General features: G+C 40.2%; 1 protein-coding gene across 1 annotated transcript in view; it reads right to left on the reverse strand.

Annotated features, from left to right (window-relative positions):
- The window catches only part of GAD2 (glutamate decarboxylase 2), an 85,220-nt gene that overhangs the window by 46,710 nt on the left and 12,785 nt on the right, over positions 1-25,725 (reverse strand). The window contains exon 8 of the mRNA NM_001077439.1: positions 14,910-14,989. Within this exon, the coding sequence (NP_001070907.1) occupies positions 14,910-14,989 (80 nt within the window). The remainder of the gene's footprint in view (positions 1-14,909; positions 14,990-25,725) is intronic.

A 25,725-nucleotide genomic window follows, 5' to 3' on the forward strand; every position in this document is an offset into this window, starting at 1 on the left:
TGGGCCAAAGGCACTGCTAAACCACTGAGCCACCAGGGCTGCCCAAGAAGTAGAATTTCTAAAGAGACCGATAATGAGTGAAGAGATGAAAGCAGTAATCAACAACCTCCAACAAAGACGGGACCAGATGGTTTCATAAGTAAATTCTACCAAACATTTAAAGGATTAATGCTAATCCTTCCCAAACTCTCCTAAAAAATTGAAGAGGAGGAAATATTTCCAAATTCATTTTATGAAACTGGGATTACCCTCATACCAAAGCCAGATACGGACACTACAAGGAAAGAAAATTATAGACCAATATCTCAGATGAACATAGATGCAAAATTCTCATGAAAGACTAGCAAATCAAATTCAGCAATATTAAAAGGGTAATACACAATAATCAAGTGGGATTTATCCCTGGGTTGCAAGGATGGTTCAACATCTGCAGATCAATCAATTTGATACACAACATTAACAGAATGATGGATGGAAATCATATGATTATCTCAATAGATACAGAAAAAACATTTGACAAAATTCAACATCCTTTCACGATAAAAACTCTCAACAAACTGGAGTTAGAGAGACTCTTCCTCAACACAATGAAAGCCATATATGACAATCCTGTAAGTAACAATATACTCAATGATTAAAAGCTGAAGGATTTTCCTCTAAGATCAGGAAGAAAGCAAGAGTGCCTAACTCTTATCACTTCTATTCAACATAGTACTAGAAGTCCTAGCCAGAGCAATTATGCAAGAAAGAGAAACAAAAACAAAAACAAAAACATTCAAATTGGAAAGGAAGAAGTTAAATTGTCTCTGTTGCAGATGACATGATCTTATATATAGAAAGCCCTAAAGACTCTACCAAAAAAAAAAAAAAAACTGTTAGAACTAATAAATTTAATAAAATTATAGGATATGAAATTAACATTAAAAAAATCAATCCCATTTATAGTAGCATGAAAAAGAATCAAATACTTAGAAATAAATTTAACCAAGGAGATAAAAGATCTATATACTAAAAACTAGAAGCTATTGATGGAAGAAGATACAAATAAATGGAAACATGTCCTGTATTCACAGATTGGAGGAATTAATATTGTTAAAATGGCCATACTACCTCAAATCATCTACATATTCAATGCAATCCTTGTTAAAAATTCAAATGGCATTTTTCAAGAAATAGAAAAACACTATCCTAAAATTTATATGGAACCACAAATGAGCCCAAACAGCCAAAGCAATCTTGAGAAAGAGGAACAAATCTGGAGGCATCATATTTCCTGATTTCAAACAATGTTACAGAGATATTGTAATCAAAACAGTATGGTTCTGTCATACAAATAGACACATAGACCAATGAAACAGAACAGAGAGCCCAGAAGTAAACCCATGCATGTAGAGTCAAATAATCTTTGACAAAAATGTCAAAAATATACAACGAGGAAAGGATAGGCTCTTCAATAAATGGTGCTGGGGAAACTGGACAACCTCACACAAAAAAATGAAACTGGATCACTATCTTACATCAAGCACAAAAATTAACACAAACCAGATTAGTGACTTGATCCCAAAACCTGAAACCATAAAACTCCTAGAAGAAAACATAAATGTTAAGCTCCCTGACATTGGTTTTGTCTATAATTTTTTAGGATTTAATACCAAAAGCAAAGACAACAAAAGCAAAAATAAACAAATAGGACTACATCAAACTAAAAAACTTCTGCACAGCAAAATAAACAATCAACAAAATGAAAAGGCAATCTATGGAATGGGAGAAAATATTTGTAAACCATATATCTGATAAAGGATTAATATCCAAATTATATAAAGAACTCCTACAACTCAATAGCAAAACTCAAATAATCTGATTAAAAAATGAGCACAGGACCTGAATAGATATTTTTCTAAAGAAGACATACAAATAACTGATAGGCATATGAAAAGGTGTTCAGCATCACTAACCATCAAAGAAACGCAAAGCAAAACCACAGTGAGATATCACATATCTGTTAGGATGGCTCTCATCAGAAAGACATGAAATTATAAATGTTCGTATGGGTGTGGAGAAAGGGGACCCTCATACACTGTTGGTAGGAAGGTAAACTGATGTGGCCACTGTGGAAAACAGTATGGAGTCTCCTCAAAAATTAAAAATAGGACTACTATATGATTCATGAATCCCACTTCTTGGTAAATCCAAAGGAAATCAAATCAGCTTTGCAAAGAGATATCTGTACTTCCATCTTCACTGCAGTATTATTCCCACTAGGAAAGATTAGGAAACAATCTGAGAGTTGATTAGTGAATGAATGGATAAAGAAGTGTGATACATACATACACACAACGGAATATTATTCAGCCATAAAAAGAAGGAAATTTGTGAAAACATGGATGAACCTGGCTGATACTACACTAAGCAAAATAAGCCAGACACAGAAAGACAAATACTATATTATTTCATTTATATATTGAATTGAAAAAAATCAAACTCATAGAAGCAGAGAGTAGAAGGGTGATTGCCCTCAGGAAATACTGGGTGGGAGATATGGGAAATTATTGCTCAAAGAGTTATAAGATGAGTAAGTTCTAGGGATCTAACATACAGCTTGATAACTTAATTAATAATCTTGTTTAGTACCTGAAGTTTGCTAAGAGAGTAGATCTTTTTTTTTGTTTTTAAAGATTTTGTTTATTTATGAGAGAGAGAGAGATAGAGAGAGAGGCAGAGACATAGGTAGAAGAAGAAGCAGGCTCCATGCAGGGAGCCCAATATGGGACTCCAACCCAGAACTCCAGGATCATGCCCTGAGCCGAAGGCAGACGCTTAACCGCTGAGCCACCCAGGCATCCCAACGAGAGTGGGTCTTAAGAATTCTCACCACATACTCCTCCCCTCACAAATGGTAACTGTGTGAGGTGATATATATGTTAATTAGCTTGATTCTGGTAATCATTTTACAGTGTATGTATATGTATCTCAAGTCATATATTGTACACCTTGAATACACACAATTTTTGTCAGTTATACCTCAATTTGTCAGATTTATACCAGAAGTATAAATCTTCAAAAGTAAAAATAAATATGTAAAATTATTTTTTTAAATGGGCAAAGGACTTGGATAGACATTTCTCTAAAAAAGATGTACAAATAGTAAGCACACAAAAAGGTGTTCAACATCATTAATTAAAGAAATGCAGATCAGAACCAGGATGAAATACTGCCTTACATTCATTTGGATGACTACTATAAACAAAACAAAACAAAACAAAACACAAAGAAACCAGAAAACAGCAAATGCTGGCAAGGATGTGAAGAAGTTGGAATGCTTATGCGTTATTAGTGGAAATGTCAAATAGTGCAGCCACTATGGAAAACGATATGTCAGTTCTCAAAAAATTAAGAATAGAATTGCCACATTACCTGTCAATTCCACTTCTGAGTATATGCCCAAAAGAATTAGAAGCAAGGCTCAATGAGCTATTTGCACACCCAGGGCCAGAGCAGCACTATTCACTATTGTGAATAGCCCAAATGTGGAAGCAATCCAAGTGGTATACATACAAGGAAATATTATTCAGCCCTAAAAAGGAAGGAATGGATGGCATTCATTTCATCATGGATGCACCTTGAGGACGCCATGCTAAGTGAAATCAGTCAATCACAAAAAGACAAAAAAGGAGTCAGTTACCTAGAGTGGTTGAATTCACAGAGACAGAAAGTAGAATGTGGTTGCCAGGGGGCGGGGAGAGAGAGGAATGGGGAGTTTGTGTTGAATAGATATGGAGTTTCGGTTTTGCAAGATGAAAAGAGTTTTGGAGATGGATAGTGATGATGGGTGTGTGACAGCAGAAGTTCATTTGTATCACTGAACTGTATCCTTAAACATGGCTAAGATGGGAAATTTTATGTGCATTTTACCATAATTTAAAAATCTGTGGAAAGAAGACAAAGGACTATGTTTAACTGGCAAACACTAAGAGTTCTTTTCTGAGTCCAAACCCTGATTCTTTACTTTCCAGCTAGGTGGTCGTGGAAATGCTGCCCCTCTGCCAGGGTTATAAATCAGACAGAGAAAGGTGAACTCACCCTACTGCTTAGGACTGTTGTGTACATAGATACTCCTCACAAACTATGTCAGCACCAGGTAAATGTGAGAGGATATACACTTCTGTGTCTCTAATAAATGAATTAATTAGATCAATTGTGTAAAGTGCTTGGGAATCTGCCTGGCACATAATAAGCACTCACTAAGTGCCAGCTATTATTATTTTATAATCCTTTTTTAAAAGATTTTATTTATTTATTCATGAGAGACACAGAGAGAGAGGCAGAGACACAGGCAGAGGGAGAAGCAGGCTCCATGCAGGAAGCCTGACGTGGGACTAGATCCCGGGTCTCCAGGATCAGGCCTTGGACTGAAGGTGACGCTAAACCACTGAGCCACCTGGGCTTCCTGATATAGGACATAATGAAGCACATACACCTCTAGGACCTCTGAGTTTTCTGCGTCTAAACCCATAGGAAATATGACAGTCAGAACAAGGCTTACTCCAGCCCTGCTCAATAATAATTGATTCAGGGTCTCTGTGAAGTCTTCCCTATTACAGTGTGCTCAATAGGTCCCCAAGGACCTGAAAGAGTTAATTAGCTTCCCTAACCATTTTCAGATGCTGGCCACAATTCAGCTAATTTAACAAGAGAATATAATGACTTCAGATTATTTATACTTTCAATTGTTCAAATCAATTGAATGATAAAGTGTGGTACTTAACCAGCACATGGAAATGTTATCTAACTGTAAGTTGTAAAGCTAAGAGACATGTTAAACTAAAAAACTATAATTTATACAAAAACATAAGTGTTCATTTTGTGGTAGACAACTATTAATCAAAATACCTAACAGAGATCTCATGTTACATGGGATCTAGGAAGGCCAGCGACTCTTCCAGTCCTCTGCCAACCAGGTTTCACATATCTTGCTCAGATTTGTTTCCTCTACAGCTTTACAGCAAGTTAGATAATTTAATGGAAACCCCATAGGAAGGAATACGAGATGGAAAAATGGGGAGAGAATGGGAGAGAGTGCTAGAGAGAACTAATTTCTAAAAGCACCTGTGAGGCCAACCTGATGGTGAATATATGATTTTACACGGAGTGGGGAGAGGTCTTCCTTACAGTAGTAGAGTGACAGGAACAAATAAAGAGAGAAGTAATGAGAGTTAGAATATCACTATTTTGCAACCATCACAATCATAATTCAGGCAAGAATCTTCAATGGATGCTAACTAGAGAGTGAATGTTTCAGGAGCAACAGAATATTTAAATAGTTTCAAAGCATCGCCTACAAGATAAACTACAAAGTAGAGAATCATCATTTTACAGGGCAAAACTTGGCAGACACTACCCCAATCAAGTGGTCAATGCTGACGTTACTAATAATATGACAAACCTCCCAAGGGGGAATAACTAAGAAAGACAAGGATCACCCTCCCTGGAATTCCTCCCTAAAATGCATTGCCTGAATCTAACCATGAGAAAATACGAGATGAACCCAAATTAAGAAATATTCTACAAAATAAATACACTCTACAAAAACATCAGTGTCATGAAAGACAAAGGAAGGAGGAGGAAATGTTGCAGATGAAAGGAAACTAAAGAGATATGACAACTGAATGTAATGTGTGAGCTTGGACTGGGAAAAACATAGCCTATAGAATATTATTGGGACAATTAGTGAAATTTGAATAAGGTGTATCAATTAAATAATAGTCTTGTGCCAATGTCAGATATGATTTTGATCATTGTACTGTGATTATTTAAATAAATATCCTTCTTCTTAGGTAATGAAATGCACATTGAATTATTAAGGGGAAAAGGTATCACATCTGTAAGGAATTCTTAGATGGTTCAGAAAAAAACTATAATACACATATAATTTGTATTTGTAATATTCAAATATTCATAACGTTCAAGATACAATGTTGAATTATATACATGGAGAGAAAGAGAACTCTAAAGCATGTATATCAAAACTCAAAATGGATTAAAGACCTAAACCTGAGACCTGAAACCATAAAAATCTAGTAGAGAACACAGGCAGTAATTTCTCTGACATTGGCCATAGCACCATTTTTCTAAATACGTCTCCGAAGGTAAAGGAAACAAAAGCAAAATACGCTATTGGGACTACATCAAAATAAAAAAGCTTTTGCACAGCAAAGGAAACCATTAACAAAACAAAAAGACAACCTACTGAATGGGAGATGATCTTTGCAAATGACATATCTGATAAAAGGGTACACAAAATATTAACGATCTCACAGAAGTCAATACCAAAAAAACCCCAAGTAATTCAATTTAAAATGGATCTGAATAGACATTTTTTTTGAAGAAGACATACAGATGGCCAACAGTCACATGAAAAGATGCTCAACGTCACTCATCATCAGGAAAATGCAAATCAAAACCTTAGACCAGTTAGAATGGCTAGAATCAAAATAAGTTGATGAGGATGAGTTGGTGTGGTGAGGATGTGAAGAAAGAGAATCCTCATTCACTGTTGGTGGGAATGCAAACTGGTGCAGCTATTGTGAAAAGCAGTATGGAGTTTCCTCAAAAAATTAAAAAGAAATACCATATGATCCAATAATACCACTGCTGGGTATTTAGCCCCCAGAAATGAAAGCACCAATTCAAAAAGATATATGCACTCTATGTTTATTGTAGCATTATTTACAATAGGTAAGATATGGAAGCAGCCTAAGTGTCATCAACAGATGAATGGATAAGGAAAATGTGGAAATATATATATATATAACATATATATGTAATATATATAAAATACATATATACAATTCACAAAATACAAAGTGAAAAAAGAAAGGTTAGATGTGTTAATGTCTAAGAACCTTGGCAATCCTGAGGGTTTCTGAATTGAAATCTGTTCACAGCTCTCAGCTCTTACAAGTCTAGGGCTTTGCTCCATCCCTACTCATAGGTCCCTACGCTTTCCTCTGCCCTTCAGAGCCATTCCTGGTCTCTCTCCCATGTTTCTTTCCAGTTGTATAATGTAAGATAACTGCAGAGTTCTTGTGAGCTCTTCAGAGGAAGCTCCTAAACAACTTTGCCAACGGAATAAGGAACTCCCAAGAGAAATTAAGCTGCTATCTATTGTATCCCTTCTTTTCATATAATTCATAGTTCTTGCCTAGCAGGTCTTTGGTCTCACAGTTAAATATACCTTAAGCACCCTCCTTAAAACAATGAAACCCAAAACCATCCTGAATTCAAAACTCCTACAGCTTCCATCCTTCCTGCTTCCCTTCATGGCTCAATCTCTAGAGATGCTGTCTATAATCTGCTCTCCCTTCCCTTCCCTCCTACCCACCCTTCACCTGCTGCAAACTACCTTCTGCCTTCACCCCTCTATTGAAGCTAGTCTTCCCAAATTCACCAGCCACCCCCTGATAAGTAAAGCTGACAGGTAGTTGTTGACTCTTATTTCATCTATTGGTAGCATTTGATGACCCTAACCACTTCTTCTAGAAAGACTCTCAAGGCCCCCAGTTCCTTTTTTTTTTTTTCTTTTTTTTTTTAATTTTTATTTATTTATAGTCACAGAGAGAGAGAGGCAGAGACACAGGCAGAGGGAGAAGCAGGCTCCATGCACCGGGAGCCCGATGTGGGATTCGATCCCGGGTCTCCAGGATCGCGCCCTGGGCCAAAGGCAGGCGCCAAACCGCTGCGCCACCCAGGGATCCCTAGGCCCCCAGTTCCTGATTCTTGATTACCTTCCAACGACTCTGACTGCTGCTTCTCAGTCTCCACTGCAGGCTCTTCTAACTCTGCTTGTCCCTGGAATGTGGATGATCCTTAGAGTTCTTTCCTGGGCCCACTCTATGTGGGTCTTGCAGTGTAACTTCAGAGCCTGAGGCTCATATTTCCAAATGCCTACTTGACACCCTCACTTGGATGTCTCATCACTTTTTCAAACTCAACATCTTCAAGTCTGAACTTCTCACTTTGGCCAGGGTTCCTTATCTCAGAGAACAGCACCACATGGACCTAGCTGGCAAGCTAGAAGCCTGGTATTCATTCTTGACTCTTCTCTCAACCTGCACACCCATCAGTGAATAATACCTATTAATTTCAGCATTCATCTACATCAGGTCAGCCTACCATTCAGCATCTACTCATATCACTACCACAGCCACAACCTTCTAGCCTCCAACCTGTACTTCACTCCGCATTTAAAATGAACTTTCTAATGCCAAAATATGATGTTGCTTTGCTGCTCAAAACCCTTCAGTGGCATCTTGTCTTCAAACCTAAAGTCCAAACGGCTTAACATGGCTCATGAAATCCTTCATGACAAGGTCATTCTGAGCACTTCCTTCCAGAACTTCTTTTCAGTTCTTTGGATAAGTCAGCTTCCCTCACATTCATGGCTTAGAATGTGCCATGGTTTTCTGCCTGGAACATTCTTTCCTTTTCATCTGGCTAATTCCCATCATCTTCCATCTGGATGTAGAACTAGATGTGTATCAGTAGCAACATGTACTTCCCCTCTCACAGACATATCTTTCTCAACTGTTGCCACTTGTTTCAAAGTCTGCCTCTGCAGACTAAGTTTTACAGCTTCTGTGACTATGTCCACCTTGTTTACCACTGTGTTCCTAACCAAGACCACTTCCTACAGCCAAAAGAAGGTGCTTAGAAAGCTCCCACTTCCATCATATAGGATCTCTGTATTCTTCCAAATTATTATTCATAGAAGTTTTCTCCCTTCCCCTGTCTGAATCTTTGGGGAACATCTTTTTGCTCAGTGGCCCAATCCAATTCTGAAATATCACTCAGTTTCTTTTACAAATATTTATTTTTTTTCTAGATATTAACTCATAACTTTTCTGGCCTTAGACACCATCAATGCAGAATTTTGATTCCACTAATTCAAAATTTGCAAATATGAGACCCAATGACACTTGAGTAAAAATTCACTAATCCATTACTGTGAAGATTCAACTTTTTGCTTATAAGGAAAAAGAAATCTTAAACTTAGAACTATGAAATTGAAGATTCATTTAATACATTTTCCTCTTGAATTTAATGATTAATTATTTTTTACAAAAATAGAGCACTCTTTTTAGTTATGATAGCTCACATTCAAATGTAAGCTATGGTGAAATAAGGTTTTCCATTGCCTTATTTTACTTATTAGAGTAATAAAGTTAATATATTTTTTATTTTCAACTTTGAAAGAACCTTTTCCAAACAAATGAACATTTATTATATATTTTTCTTTCTTTGTTTTAACTGAGAACCAAGCCTCACTTTGAATAGGTGTGGGACCCAGGAAATTTAACAAAATCCCCTACCCCTGGACAAGCAGAGCGGGACTGACTCTATTCTGGGCTGCACCCGCCTTGTGCTGACCTGCTTATTGCTTAGGGCACTGCCCGCCCTAGTCAATGACCAGGGCCCCCCCAACCGGAAATCCCGCTCAGTGATAGGCCAGTTCAAATGGATCCTTTAGGGTATGTAATTCAATCGGCCACCTGCGAGTATCCGGACCAGCTTGTCTGTGCAACTTTCTGCGATCCCATTGGCCACTGGCGCCTATAAAGTTGCTACGCCTCTTAGTCTCGGGGTCCAAGTCCCTGCTCCCCCGCATCGGGTATACTTGGACCCAGGCTTGAGCTTGTAAATAAACCCTCATGTGTTTGCATCGGTGTCGGCTCCTTGGTGGTTTCTCGGATTCGCGATCTTGGGCACAGCATAGGTTACTAAACTGAGCCCCTGTGATTATTAATTGAGAGACAGTATTTTGCAGTATTTTCTTCCATATGTAACTTCGGGCTTATTGTTAGAAAGGCACAGATATTCTTTACTAGGACATTTCCCTTCATTGTGAGCTTCCTGCTAAGTCAATTGTCTGCAGAACAAGATAAAACCTCTCGCCCCGCCACGGACAAACTAATGTGCAGAGTCAGAAAGAGTAACTAAGAAATGTGTCTTCAAACCTTCAAGAACAAATCTTGTCTTCAAACCTTCAAGTACAGGTCCAGGTTCGTGCTTTGTAAAACCTGGATGAACTTTGCAAAGCACGCTAGGTATGCACTTTGTCAGCCTCAAGTGATTTTCTGAACCGCATATCTGACTTTCACAAGGACGTGGTTAATAAAAACAAAATGGCTGCCAAGCATGTTTTAAATGACTCTGACTGGAATGATGGCTACAGGTGACTGTCCAAAGTCTGCTCTTTGGTTCCCAATTCCAAACACTTAATTCCATTAGGCCTCTCAATCTTAAACACATTTTATAGAGATGATGTGAATTATCAATTTAGAATTAAAGACCACATGTAGCTACCAACACAGCTTTAATTCCCAACCCCCCACCAACATGCTCTCAAACGATACTGCTAGGAGAACAAACTGGCAAAACCTTTCGAAAGGCAATATGGCCTCAGGTATCACTTTCCTTAAAATTATTCATATAAGGGATCCCTGGGTGGCTCAGCAGTTTAGCGCCTGCCTTTGGCCCAGGGGTAATCCTGAAGTCCTGAGATCAAGTCCCACGTCAGGCTCCCTGCATGGAGCCTGCTTCTCCCTTTGTCTCTGCCTCTTTCTGTCTCTGTGTCTCTCATGAATAAATGAATAAAATCTTTAAAAAAAGAGTATTCATATAATTTAAATTAGCAATTATACTGAGAAATAATCATAAATGGAGAAGCCTGGGCACATACAAATGTTCAATGAAGGATAGAAGGGTTATTTACAACAGCAGTACCAGAAACAGGGAAATGAACAGGAGGAGAGTAATATTTTGTGTTTGTTTTCTACCACTACATATCATTTTTAGTATTTTACATTTGTTAACACATTTAATCTTCGTAACAAGTCTATGAAGCAGGGTCCTTACTTTTTACTTTTTTTGGATAAGAAAATTGAGGCACAGAGAAGGATTTGCCCAAGCTAGAGCTGAGACCAGACTGGGAAGACAGGTACTCAAACAGTCCAGCTCCAGAACCTACCCTTCAAAGTACTATCATGCTTTTTCATGTTATGTAGTTAAGTATGTTTGCAGTAACATGGAAAAATACTTATCATGTCTAGTTAGAAAAAGAAACACCGGGATCCCTGGGTGGCGCAGCGGTTTAGCGCCTGCCTTTGGCCCAGGGCGCGATCCTGGAGACCCAGGATCGAATCCCACGTCGGGCTCCCGGTGCATGGAGCCTGCTTCTCCCTCTGCCTATGTCTCTGCCTCTCTCTCTCTCTCTCTCTCTCTGTGTGTGACTATCATAAATAAATAAAAATTTTAAAAAAATTAAAAAAAAAAAAGAAACACCATCACAAATATGTAAATTAAAATAGGAAAAGAAAAAACCCCAAACCTTTATGCTTGGAAAAAGAGATTGGAAAAAGAGATCACTAACAATACGGTGTTAGTGATGCTGTTTGGGTGGTGGAATGATGGTTTTCCCGTTATTTTGTATTTTTTTAAACTAAGCATAGATTTCTTTTCAGATGGTAAAAACACCACTTATTCCTCTTTAAAGGTCTCATGTGCTTCCCGTTCCACTCACTTTTCCCTGTTCTTGCTGACCTTGAAATATGTGGGTCCATTTACATGTGGATATTATTTTTTTAAGATTTTAAAAGTTTTGCCTAATTTCTACACCCATTGTGGGGCTCAAATTCATAACCTCAACATCAAGAGTTGCACATTCCACCAACTGAGCCATCTGGGTGCCCCTACACATGGATATTTTTTGTGTGTGTGGATATTTTTTGATAAATACAGTACAGTACTATAAATGTATTTTCCTTATGATTTTGTTAACATTTTGTTTTCTCTAAAAAACAAATGATTTTATTGAAAGACTATAGTATGTAATATATATAAAACATAACAAAATATGTATTAATTGACTATGTTATCAGTAAGGCTTCTGGTCAACAGTAGGCTCTTAGTAGTTTAGTTTCAGGAGGAGTCAAAGGTTATATGTGAATTTTCAACTGCATAGGGTAGAGAGGTCAGTGCTCCTGACCCCCATGTTTTCAAGGGTCAACTGTACTTCCTTTCTTCACTTCATACTTTAACTCCAATTTTTTTTTTTTTTTAATCTCCGGGGCCTTTTTTCTCCCACCTTTTATTTCTTATACATTTTTTTCTTTCCTTCTCCTCCGTATTACTCTCTACTCTCTTCCCCATTCCACAAGGCTCATGAGCAGAAAGAGAAAAAGCCCCCCTTGCCTAGCTGCCCTGTAGTCCCCTCCCTCTCTACCCTCCCAATGGGTGTATGTGGGGGCATTATAAGGGATAGTGAGATATTTTCTGAAAGAAAAAAACAATAATTTTTAACATTGTATCTTAAGTTTTTCTAATGGCTTCTAAAATTGTTGACATAAAATTCTTTGATCTGAAGATTTGAGGTGACATGGCTATGACTGATTCTAGACTTCACTGGTTTCCCAGCATTCTTTGTTTTCCACTCCTTTCTCTGCTGTTGGTGAATGACAGACATCTTCTGGTGTCTGTTCCTGGCAGCCTGTCTGTGCTCCCTGTTCTCTTTGGAGTATGATCCTGCCCTCAGACACTCAGTAGTCCTCAGCCCAGCCTCTGGCTCCCAGGAATGCTTCGCTGGCTGGTTTGGTGGGCTCATTTCAAGACCACTTTCTTCATTATAACCTGATTCTCACTGGAGTAGAAGCAGCAATATCCATGCCTTGAGCAGTGGCATGAAGAGTACTCTCTGTTCTCCCAGGTCATCCCTCAGCCCACTGGGGTTCAAGTCAAGAACACCTGCCAACCAGGCTAGACTAGAAGACTGAGTGGGTCAGGTAACAGGGCCCGTCTAGACGATCTTTCCCTGAATTCTAGGCTCCTTATAAAAGTTGGCTACAGATTAAGAAAGATATTAAAGTCATCTAAACCTTTATTCCCAGTTAGCATTTTTGTGGCTGTGCCAGTTTTCTTCTCAAATCTCAGTTCTTAAATATCTGATAGTACTGGTAGTCTTAAAAATATAAGCAGTTCTGGGATACCTGGATGGCTCAGCAGTTGAACGTCTGCCTTTGGCTCAAGGCATGATCCTGGGGTCCTGGGATCGAGTCTGACATCAGGCTCCCTGAAGGGAGCCTGCTTCTCCCTCTGCCTATGTTTCTGCCTCTCTCACTGTGCCTCTCATGAATAAATAAATAAAATCTTTTAAAAATACATATATATATGTGTGTGTGTGTATATGTATACATATATATATTATATATTATATACATATATAAAAATACATATATATGTATACATACATATAATTTCCCACTCATCTTATTGCCAGACCCTCATGCCCAGCCTCACGGAACCTGGTCTCTCCTCAGCCTTGCTTCCTGAAGGATGGTTTCTGTCATGCCCTTCTCGGATAAAAATGTTTTCAGGTTACCTTGATTACTGATCCATCGAGTTCAAATGCTAAATTTAGCATTTCCTCATACACACACAAAGAAAAAGAAAACATCAGTCTTTCCAATTGTTAAAGTAACACATGTTCATTGCAAACAATCAGATAAGATTAGGCCAGAATGTAAAGGCGTGGACAAGAAAGTAGGAAGAACTTAAAATTTTCCCTCCCAGAGTCATTAATCAGTTCGTTTTGTTGCACTTTCAAAGTCCCATGTGGCCCGCCAGGTTTGCCAAGGCTGTTCCTCCTGGACACGTCTGCTCAGGTTCTTTTCCTAGAGCTCCACAAGCTCATTCCTACTTCTGGGGCTCTGTTTACGGTGTTCAGTCCTCTGGAATGGCTTCGCTGCCCGCTCCATTCATTCAGTTCATCCCTAACTTTGCAAATCCTTCAAAAGCACGAGCTTGCTGTGTGAACCTTCCAAGCTTTACCAACGTACAGAGTATGTGCTCTGTGCCCCATGATTCAACAATATAACTGTCTCCTTCTGCTGCTACCCCCATCTCCCTTGGATCAGATACTGTCAGGGAACCGGGATTATGCCTTATGCTTTTCTGGAGCCTCATGATATGGTGGGCAATCATAAATATCTGTCTAATGAATGCATATGAAAAAATAAATGGTTAATTGAGTAGCTTCCTTTTAATTTAGTAAAATTTCTGACTCGATTCTTTGGAGATTAAGTTTTTGTAGATTTCACCTATCAGCTTGTGAAAATTTACATAGATATGCTGAAAATACTTTTTTTAAAAGATTTCATTTGTTTATTCATGAGAGACACAGATAGAGCGAGAGGCAGAGACACAGACAAAGGAGAAGCAGGGTCCCTGCAGAGAGCCCGATGCGGGACTTGATCCCGGGACCTCGAGATCACGACCTGAGCCCAGGCAGATGCTCAACCACTGAGCTGCCCAGGTGCCCCCTGGAAATACTTTTTAATCCTACACCCATTCCCAGAGCACCTATGAGGTTTGTGTCTATTAAGCTCTCTCCCTAAGAGAGCTCTTTGGTTGCAGCACAAAGTGGATGAGTTGCTGGGAGCATTATTTACTTCCTGCTCACTAAACTGTCCCCCACCTCCCACCCCATCCTGGAATCAGTCCATCAAGTTCACACAATCCACAGTGCCTAGGATGATGACACTTCCATAAATCAGTGCTCACAGTACAGGTTGTTGCTTAAGTGCCCAGGTGATGAATGTCCCTTGGCACTTTCTTGGTGCAAAATATTTTGATATAACAAAGGTTGCAATTTAGTCAGGAGCCATCAGGCTCCATGGCTTTGAGGAACCACGTCCCAGGGCTCCAAGCAAGAGCCCATGTGAGAAAGAAACAGTAAGTGGCAAGCTGGGGTGGAGGTGGTTTTGCCACTCCATAGTCAGTGCCTGTTTTGGAACCAAATCTAAGACATGTGGAAGTTGAAAAATGCTAACCAATGAGGACTGCAGGTGCACACTCACCTCTCATCACATTTAATCAGAATCACGCTGTCTGTTCCAATCCCCAAAGCTGCAGCTCCCTTCTTGAGAGAAAAGTGACTCTAAAAAAAAAAGCATATTTGTAATTAGTTGCACATAAATTCAAGATCCAATCCCTTAGCTGTGTGTTTTTTCCCTCCTTTCATTTCTAATCTCCCTCAAAAGCCTGGATTGCTGAGAGAAGGCATCCTTCAGTTGAGATTTGGGTTGTTTTGTTTTGTTTTTTAACTGTGGTAAAATGTACATAACTTAGGATTTACCACCATCACCATTTAAAAAAAAATTAAAGAGTTTATTGATCTATTCATGAGAGACACAGAGAGAGAGGCAGAGATAGGCAGAGGGAAAAACAGCCTCCCTGGCAGGGAGCCCGATGCAGGACTCGATCCCAGGACCCCGGGATCATGACCTGAGCGAAAGGCAGACGCTCAACCACTGAGCCACCCAGATGTCCCCACCGTAACTATTTTTAAGTTTTAAGTGTCCAGTTTGGTGGCCTTAAGTACATTAACATGGCTGTGCAACCATCACAACCATCCACCTCTGGAACTCTTTGTCTCACAAAAGGGAATTTCTGTACCCACTGAACAATAACTCCTCATTCTTCCCTCCCTCGGTCCTGGCAACTGCCATCCTACCTTCTGTCTCTATGGACTTTACTATATTAGATGCCTCATGTAAGTGGAACCATATGGTATTTGTTCTTTCATGACTGGCTTATTTCACTCAGCACAGTGTCCCTGAGTTCAGCCATGTTGTAGCATGTGTCAGAATTCCTTTCCTTTTTAATGCTGAATCCTATTCATTGTAGGTCAACTCTACATTTCCATCCACCCATCAATGGATACTTGGGTTGCTTCTACCTTTTTGGCCACGGGTGGTGATGGTCCTATGGACAAATATCTCTTTGAGCCCTGCTTTCAATTCTTTTGGGTGTATACCCAGAAATGGAGTTGCTAGGTCATATGGTAATTCTGAATTGCAGCACTATTTTCCATAGCAGCTGCATCATTTTATGTCCCCACCAGCAGTGCACAGTGGTTCCAATTTCTCCACAACCTTGTCAATAGTTATTTTCTGTTTTTTTTCTTGATATTAGTCATTCCAATGGTTGTAGAGTGATACCTTATTATGGTTTCAATTTGTATTTCTCTAATGATTAGTGATGTTGAGTATCTCCTTATGTGCTTATCAGCTCTTCGTATAACATCTTTAAAGAGATGTCTACATGAGTCCTTTGGCCATTTTCGAAGGGGTTGTTTTGTGGTGGTGGTTGTTAAATTTACTTAAGTTTCTGAATGAAGATAACAAAACCCTGGAACTTGTAAGTGGACCTGCTACCCCGATACACAGTAATCCAAGTCAATTTTACGTATAAGGCATAAAAACAAGCCAACTGCCTCTGGGAACTATGTACTGTACCACTTCCAGGCTTCTATTTTTCTACCAAAAGATTACATTCAGTCTCTGTCAAATTTAGTGAAATCGTGTGCACTCAAGCAAGAGAAGAAGTTGGCCTTAAATCCAGGACTCTTCATCCCAGACTTATTGGGGAGCTAGTTCTGGTGCCGACAACTCCTCAGCCTGAGACAGGCCCAAGGAAAAGACATCAGTCACTGGCTGGGGCAGGACGGTGTGCAGAGAGGCCACACTGTCCAGCCACCGCCAGATCTTTGTTTGTGCTTTTGGTTACTGATGGGGGAAGGATTGAGAGTCTCAATGGCTATAATCATGGAGCAATTTGGAGAGCTGAGAGAGGCTAACGTAAGCCCAGCTGTATGGCATCTGCCCAGCAGCCCCTTACTATTAACTACAGATCATTAAGCTGTCCAAAAGGGGGGCTGCTTCCTCAATTTACATCTCCAAAGGACTGCTGACTGGAATTTTAAGTTAGCGTCCCAGAGTGTACACTCCCTGAATGCCCACTTTTGACTCATCTGAATTCTTAAGTCTGCAGCAAAGGAACTACTAACGTGTATTTTTAGGGGGCATGTCTGAGAAGCAAGAGAAATAGCATTTATAACAGTAGCAAATAATGTAAACCAATACATGAGACCCTGAATAGAGGGGTTTATAAGGCCCAATGTAGCCAAGAAGTAATGAGGAGGAGCCATGGACCTCACTTTACAACCTCAGAAAGACAAAGTAGACAACTGTTACCAAAATACCTGGGAACCCGGTGGGAAGCTTAATTGGGTGTGTAAAGCTGCATGACTCCCCCCACAACAACAACAACAAAAAAAAACCACTGCGTGCTCAGTGGTTCCCCTGAAGAAGGAGCTCAGGAGAAAATAGCAGGCTGTGACTGCAGGGAGGGCACAGAACAGAGGAGCCAGTTGCCCACTGAGCAAGCACAAGCTTCTCAAATTAGGCCCTCTCCGTGAATGTGCTCCTAAGCACTGTTAAAATCAAACACACACGGAGACCAGACTTGAAAATTTCCTGAGCCAGACAAAAACCAGTTTTGTCATACAAGCAAAGCTTAATTTAGCTTATTTTACATGACAAACGAAGCTAACGACCTGGGTCACATCTTGCTTATGCCTCTGAAAATCAGAACCAAAACTTAAATTCTTCCCCCAAAATTGATAGGAGGTAACCATTAACCAGTTCTCTTTCATTTAAGAAAATTCTGATGTTGTTACCAATCACTGTGAAAAATAAACAGTCACTGCCTCCACGCAATATAAGGTGCTTTATGACAGTATTCTCAGAGCCTTGTGCTGTGTTTTGGTTTGAGTGCTCCTGACTTGCAAAAGGTCTTTCTTGGTGTGTGTTCAATAAACCTTCACTAACTTCAGCAATTCCTTGGTTTTTACTTGCGTTTTTGTTCTTATTTTTTCAAACCTTTGACAGTACTAAGCTGCCAAATGGCCAATTGGGGCTAAATAAGAGATCTGGTGCACCTGGTCAATGAGAGGACGTGGTCTTGTCTGGTCTTTAATGAGAAAGAATAGTGATTCTCAAATGAGGAGCAATTATCTGGGATAACTGATCACCGTAGCAAATGCCACACACTTAAAGACAAACGCATGCCCAAAAAGAAAGCCTCAAGATGGGGAATGAAGGTGATATGAGGCATGAGAAAGAAGATTAGCAACCCAACACTGAGCCTGTTTACATTTTTGGGAAAGGAGCAGGGAAATCACTAGATGTTATCCACAAATAGCAAGGGACCATGGAGAGCAAAGAGCCTGAGAGCAAAAAAAAGACACTACCTAATGAGGAAGAAACAGTGCAAACAACTTAAATAGCACATAGACAGCACATGGGGAATCATTTTTAATCCCTGGCACTGCGTTTAATGGAACTACTTGTTGATGAACCACAGCAGAGCAGCTTGCTGGAAGCTGAGGAGTCTGGAAACCAGGCATCTGGTTTTCCAGAGGATGCTTGTTCATGAGCAGAGGACAACAGGGACATGTAGCACCAGTCGCCTTCATATCTGAAGGGCTGGGTCAGGGTGAGAAAAAAGGGATAGATGGCTTGGAGTGGCTTCAGAAGGTAAAGCTATGAACAGAAATTGAAAGTTCCAGGGATTCAGATGTGTCCCCAAATCATCAAGGCTTTTGTAATGATTATTCATCAGTAGAATGGCTGGGGAATGAGTTAATGAACATTCCCCCTACCTCCTCCACCCTGATTTTGAAAAAATAATAGATTTGATAGAATCTAGTGCTTATTTAGAACTAAATCATATTTCGATTTGGCTAATAGATGTTAAAATTCATCTGATTTTGATTTTTTACTAAACAAAAAATTCAAGATTGATGGAAGATTAATTTCTCTATCTTCTAAAAAATATCCTAAGTCACCTAGGTATGGGCTACATGATTCAGCTGACATTTAAAATATGTGCAAAAAACCATGGGGTTTTAGAGTTATAAAATAATTATAATTGAAAAATAGGCAGGCTTTCTGGGCTTGAGTAGGATGAGATTATCCAGAGGAAGAATGTATAAGAATGAGAGCCCAGAGGCTGAGGTAGGGGCATGTACTCCTTCATTCCATCAAGCCCTATGACTGGGGTGCGCATCAGCTCCTTCCTTCTGTAATGGGGACAATAAATCTTTCCTGTCTTCAGAGATGGTTGGAGGATAAGGAGAATGGGTGAAAGCTCTGAGACAAACCACTTCAGTCTCTTGAGGTGCTGGTTTCTCTTCCTCTATGGCAATTTAGATAAGCAATTTGGGAAGCTGCATTAACTATTTCAAGCCATTGTTGATCACATCCAGATACTTAACTGAGAATCAGATTCAACTGCCTTGTTGAAGGCAGGGCTGCAGGGAAAGCCTCTGATAAGCCTGGGGGACACAAAGATGATTAAAACAGCCCTCAGCCCCTGACCCCCCCCCCCCCCCCACCTCCCCTACTTCATCTCCTGCCTCCGTCTCTTGCTCTATCTGATGGCACTGGCTGTGAGCTTGTTGACCTTGTTCTTCCCTCTCAGCCTTTGTATTCACTCTTCCATTTCTTGGGAAAATCCTTCCCTCAGATACTTATATGGCTCCCTGCCTTATTTGATGTAGGTCTGTGCTCTATATCACTTCTACAGAGAACTTTTATATCCATCTTGTGAAATGTGAAACAGCCCACCATTGTCCAGTTCTTTCATCAGCATGACACTAGAGTAAATATTTATTTGTTGACTAGATGTCCCCTACTAGAAAATAGGTTGCATGAGGAGAAGGACTTTGTTGTCAGTTGGCTTAGCAAATATTTATTATTAGCAAATATTTTTTGAACTTGACCATATGCTTGGAGAACAAATCCAGAAAACTGTCCACTCTATTGCTATAAATCTCTGGCCACAAATTACAATATTGAGGTGTAGCTTTGGTAACTGGAGCCAGACAATGGTGGGCTAAATAGACCCCAACACCTGTAATCTATGGCTCATTCTAAAAGCAAGTCCTGAGATCTTCAAAGCACCCACCCCAAAATGCCCAGGATGGGGTTCTTTCCAAGCAGGAAGCAGCCATAGGTCCTTCTAGCCAGTTCAGCTGCTTTGGGGAAGAAGCAACTCATAACTTCAAATGAAGAAAGAAAAAGGACACACTATATTGGAAATCTCAACTCTTAACTCTTCCAACATTATGTGAGTTGCTTTATCTTCTAGCCTTAAGATCTGTCAATTGTCCTTGAACTTGCCCCTTTGTGAATGGAGTGAATGAAGTGTGTGTGGAGACACAGAACAGAGGTCAGTGTGGGTCCCTTGCACATCAGGACCCCCACAAACAGATTGTAAAGCTCAGTCTATAAAGGAGCTGAAATCTGCTTCTTTGACCCTTCCCCATGCATTGGACACCCTTCCCCACTCAGTGATTATAGGACCAACAGTCTTCCCCTTGTCCTCCTTCTCCACACTTCTCCCACATGTCCACTGGTTTGCTCCCTATACATCCTGAGATTTGTGGAAAATGATAGCTTTTTCTGCCTTAGACACACCAGTAGTCCTTGTCCTTCATGAAGTGGCCTTAAAAGAGCATTCTGCTTTCTAAAGCATCTGTTACAAAGAAGCTGCTACTCTGTGAGAGCACTTCACTTATTTCTAATTCTAATGATTGGAGGATGTGTGGGGGGATCACAAAACCATGGTCTTTGAGACTCCATGTGATGTGATATCGATCTACACACAAGGCATTTCTGGGAAGCTGCTACCTCATTACTCACAGCTCTACAGTTTAAAGTCACCCATTGTGAGCTTGTGCCCTCAGTAAGAGCTAAAGGAATGGTGTGTCCCAAGATGAAGCTGACATGAAAAGAGATCCAAGGATGACATCTGGTGACAAATGTGAATGTCAGCATGAATTCAGTGTCAGAGATCACTCAGTGTGGTCTCAGGGGTTCTGAGATGAGGGACTGTCTCCTCCAGACCCCAGTCCTCTCCCTGTCCTACAGTACAATATCTGCCTTTTGAGAGCAGGCACTGGATCCGTTCTGTTCTCTGCTGTCTCCACAGTGCGTGAGGCAAGGCCTGGTGCAGGGCACACTGAGTGAATGAAGAAGGTATGAGGAGAACATTCCACTGGCTTGCACTTGCACATGGTTGCACTTGCCTTACTGCCTCATGCCTTTGTCTCCTATTGCAATGGAAATACCCCCAAAAGAGGCAACTCTTAGGCTTTACCAATCATTTACAGGGCTTTCAAGCTCTTTCCTGAGAGTAGGTCTTGATGGGATGGAGCAGAAGGAGGAGAAAATAACACCAGGGGCGATGAGAGCCCTAAAATGAGCCGGAGGCAAGAATGTGGAGGCCAAAGGGAAACTGCATTTTGCTCACAATTTCACTTACCAAAGTTCTGTCAGGCTAAGTTTCTGACTAATGGAGAGCATTACAGGAGAGCGGTCTTCTTCCAAGCTGCCTGGGTCACTGTTAGGTTTTTTTTTTTTTTTTTAATAAACATAAGGACGTCTGTTTTTGGAATTGAAGCCTCTCATAGAGTGCTGCTATCTTTCTAAACAATTATGAGAATCATCTCCCCATGTAAGTGGGCTGAGGCCATAAGGGGCCTCGGCAGAACATGGGTGACTTTACTGGCTCTAAAGAATGGAGTAAATTGTGCTCATTTGCCTAAAAGAGTGTGCTACCTGTTCTGATTATGAAGAACATGTTTCCTAGAGGTAATTATGCCATTTCACTGACACAATTTCTGGAACAGCTTGTTGCATATGAGGAAATAAGAGGAATTTGAAATGAAGCTTGTTTGGGCTTTCAAAGGATTCAGAGGTAGAGATGTGAATTACTGAGCTAAAGTCTTAACTTCCCCCTAAACCTACTTCCAAGAAAGAACCTTAAACTCAACAGATTAAATTCTGCCAAGATTTTCTATTCCTAAAGTTTTGGTGACAGTGATGGGATTCCAGCAAAAAAACAAGAATTAAGCCAAACAATCTTTAAGAGCCCCTCCCCCCCAAATTCTGAGATTTTTGTAATTCCATATTGTGGAGGAAAAGAATCTTGGAACTCTTTACTCAGAGCTTAAATGCTATCTATTGTTTCAACTCAATGATATATTTACTTCTTCTAATGTTCTTCATAGCAATACTATTTGTTTAATTCAGTCTTACTCAAAATTTCAAGAAAAGAATTGGATTTGAACAAGAGAAAATTTAATAGCTTGCCCTCCTTATCAACAAGGGAAAGTTCTTTTCTGGGTTGGTGGCCAGAAAAGAGATGAGTAGCTTGGTAGGGTGCAACAGAAAGAGATGGTGAGGGTCATTAAGAAAACAAAAAATGATGCTTCCCTTCCTCAATGTTTCTGGCTGGATACTGGAAGAGAGAGCTTCTAAATGTCATTTCCATTCCTATGGCTCTACACATGTCAAGTTTTAAACTCAGTGCTCAGACTAGAAGGAAGGATAATAACTTTACCTCGTTTAATAGATCAGGAAATTATATTAGCACTAGAATAACCAACATGGGTAATATAGGATTTGAGAAGGGATGCTACAAGTGAATTTAGAGCAGCCAGGTAGAGTGGTTGTAGAGGTCTTCCAACTCAGTAGTTGAAAGCAGTGTTGGGATTGTCAGGAAACTGAGATCTGAATCTGCCACTGACTGGCTAGAAATCCTGGGCAAAGCATTTCCCATGGCTGGGACTTGGGTTCCTCATCCAAAAATAAGGTTGTGGGTTTTTTTTTTTTTTTAAGTTACCTAATATTTTTGTAGAATTTCCTATCTCCCAGAGCTGAAGTAAGTGTTTTATAAGGATCTCATATGATTATCAAGTCCCAGGCCTTGGAAACTCTCAAGGAATGTTGGGAGAGACAATACTTGAAGCAGTTTCTACCATAGCCTTTGGCTTTTCCTCTCTCCACTGGATCCACAAAGCAGCTCTTCCACAACTGTTTCTCCCTGCAGGTCAAGGGACTCAGAAAGAAACCTCCATACAAAGATGGAAATTGTTGGGCCTGGAGAAAGGGCATTTGAGACAGGACTTGGTAATCCTTCTCCAGCTTGTGGAGATCTATTTATGGGGCTGGTGGAGATAAGGTGATTGTAAAACTTGAAAAGACTAAGAGAATATATGGCCTGGCCTGAAACTGGAAGGAACTACACTAAATGATGAATGGAATGGAATGGCCCTGGGGTCTAGAGCCCAGAATTAACTAGAAGTGGGGGTCATGTTACCTCTTAACCCAAAGCTTCATGGGCAGGGCTACTTTTAAGGGCTCAACTGTCCAGAATGGTTTGGATCAAGTGTTCAATGAGACATAGGAGTACTTTAAATGAGCTCTAAAAGTCCCCTCCAGCCAGCCCTATGAGATAATAAGGAAATTTTTTTAGCTTCATATTCACATTAAGAAAAAAGATCTTGGTGGAAATTTTACTTGGGGAGGTAAAAATGTTAAATTAATTTATGAGCTCTGGTGTACAAAATGTTGTTGCTGAATCTTTTGATCTGTTTCTACATTGGTAGTCAGGGCAGGGACCTCACTGGCCTGGGAGTCAGGAAACCCACTTAATCCTGGCTCTACCTGCAGCCTCTTCATTTAAAATAATGTTGATAATCTCTGCTCTGCCCATTGCACAAGAGTGTCATGAAAATAAAATAAGCTAATGTATATTGGAAGTATGTTGGAAACAGTCAAAGGCTTTTCAGGTATCAGGTATTATACATTAGAAAAAGAGTTCAGGGCAGCCCCAGTGGCTCAGCGGTTTAGCTCCACCTTCGGCCTGGGGTGTGATCCTGGAGACCTGGGATCGAGTCCACATCGGGCTCCTTGCAATGGAGCCTGCTTCTCCCTCTGCCTGTGTCTCTGACTCTCTCTCTCTCTCTCTCTCTCTCCCTCTGTGTCTCTCATGAATAAATTAAATATTTAAAAAAAAGAGTTCATCTGTCAAAAAATAAGGATAGAGTTAGAACCAACTGGTAGTTTAGGAAAAGTTCATAATTCAAATGTTCTTTCATAATTATGTGCATGGGGATCCCTGGGTGGCGCAGCGGTTTAGCGCCTGCCTTTGGCCCAGGGCACTATCCTGGAGACCTGGGATCGAATCCCACGTCGGGCTCCCGGTGCATGGAGCCTGCTTCTCCCTCTGCCTGTGTCTCTGCCTCTCTCTCTCTGTGACTATCATAAATAAATAATACCTTTAAAAAATAATTATGTGCATGGATAGAGATGTAAGAAGGAGGAAGAAGAATCGAAGTGTTGTTGTAGAGCTGAGTCACCTTTCTTTCACTTAGAAGTCAAAATTAGACTCTAAGTTTGCTATATCAAGAAAAGAAGGCATAGCAAAATTATTCTCAGACCACATGACCTGGGCTTTATGGGGAAGATTAAGTCAATTTCCATGAAGCTTGAGCCAATAAATTCATGAAGAAACCATAGAAGCATAGGGCAGCTTTCTGGTTGATTGACCTGGTTGTGCAAACAGCATGGAAGCCAAAAGAAAAAGGTGATCAATTTAAGATCATCTGGGCTTTTTTAGATTGAGAATAGAGTAATATTTAACTATTTAGGAGTATTAAGGAGATAGTAATTGGAAAAAATATATCATGGTTTTCTATCCTTGGAGAAGCTAAGAAATGAAAATTATCTCACGATGGGGTATTAGGCTTAACAGGTTGAATAATGTCCTTCCTGCAAAGACATCCACACCCGAATCCTTGAAACCTAAGAATATCACCTTACATGGCAAAAGGGACTTTGCAGATGTGATTAAACTAAGAGTCTTGAGATGGGAGGTTGTCTTGGGTTATCTGGGTGGACCCAATGTCATCACAAGGGTCCTTATAAGGGAAAGAGGTAGAAAAGAGAGTTAGAGCCAAAGAAGGAGATGTAGTGACAGAAGCAGAGGTCAGAAAGGGAGAGAGAGAAAGAGAGAGAGAGAGAGAGAATGAGAGAGAAAATGAGAAAGAGCGATTTGAAGATGTTCTACTACTGGTTTTGAAGTTGGAAGGAGGGACCATGAACCAAAGAAGTCAGGTGGCCTTTAGACACTAGAAAAGGCAAGGATATGGATTCTCCCCTCCATCTCCAGAAGGAATACAGCTTTGCCTGACCGATTGTAGATTTCTGACCTCCAGAATTATCAGACAATACATTTATATTGGTTTAATCCATTAAGTTTGTGGTAATTTTTTCTAGTAGCAATAGGGAAGTGAAAACACCAGGTAATTTCAGGCTGTGGACTTGTCTGCTAAATTTGACCTCTAGAAGTTGAAGACAGACAAAAAAAAAAGAGAGAGAGAAAAAAAAAAACCCCAAGCCAAAAAGAAAAGAAAAGAAAAATGGTAAAACATGATTAAAAACAGGATGCTGAGGATCTTCTGTTACCATAAATCACTAGTTTCCTTTGATTCCATGGCTACTGCTACAGCTGTGAACTGTATTCACTGGCTTCCAGTCTGTACTCGCCCTTTGTTTCCTTGTTATGAACACACACACCACACCACACACACCATTTAAAACAGAAAAAGAAAAGTCCCATAGGAGATGTGCCTTGACTCCCGCTCTAATGCCCTGCCTCTCCCCATGCATGTCTCTTTATAGGAGCCCTTCATTCCCCTATAGGCCTCCCATCTCCTCTTTCCCCCACCATCAAATGACTTCTTGATCTTCTTTGAGGCAACTGTTTCCCAGACCCTAGGCTACTTTGAGGCAGAGACTGTGAAGAAAAAAATCTTAGGAATTCCACAGCAGATAATACTTAGGAACACTGGTCAAGAACAGCCTTGGGTTTACTGTGGTGGGAGAATTTAGAACCACGATGCTGCTCAAACAGCTGCAATGTGGGTTCGAGCTTGTGTGTGGCTCTCTCCCTGCACAGGAGAGAAAGCTGGAGGCCTAG

Source organism: Canis lupus, chromosome 2 (genome assembly GCF_011100685.1).
Source record: "Canis lupus familiaris isolate Mischka breed German Shepherd chromosome 2, alternate assembly UU_Cfam_GSD_1.0, whole genome shotgun sequence".
Taxonomy (NCBI): Eukaryota; Metazoa; Chordata; class Mammalia; order Carnivora; family Canidae; genus Canis; species Canis lupus.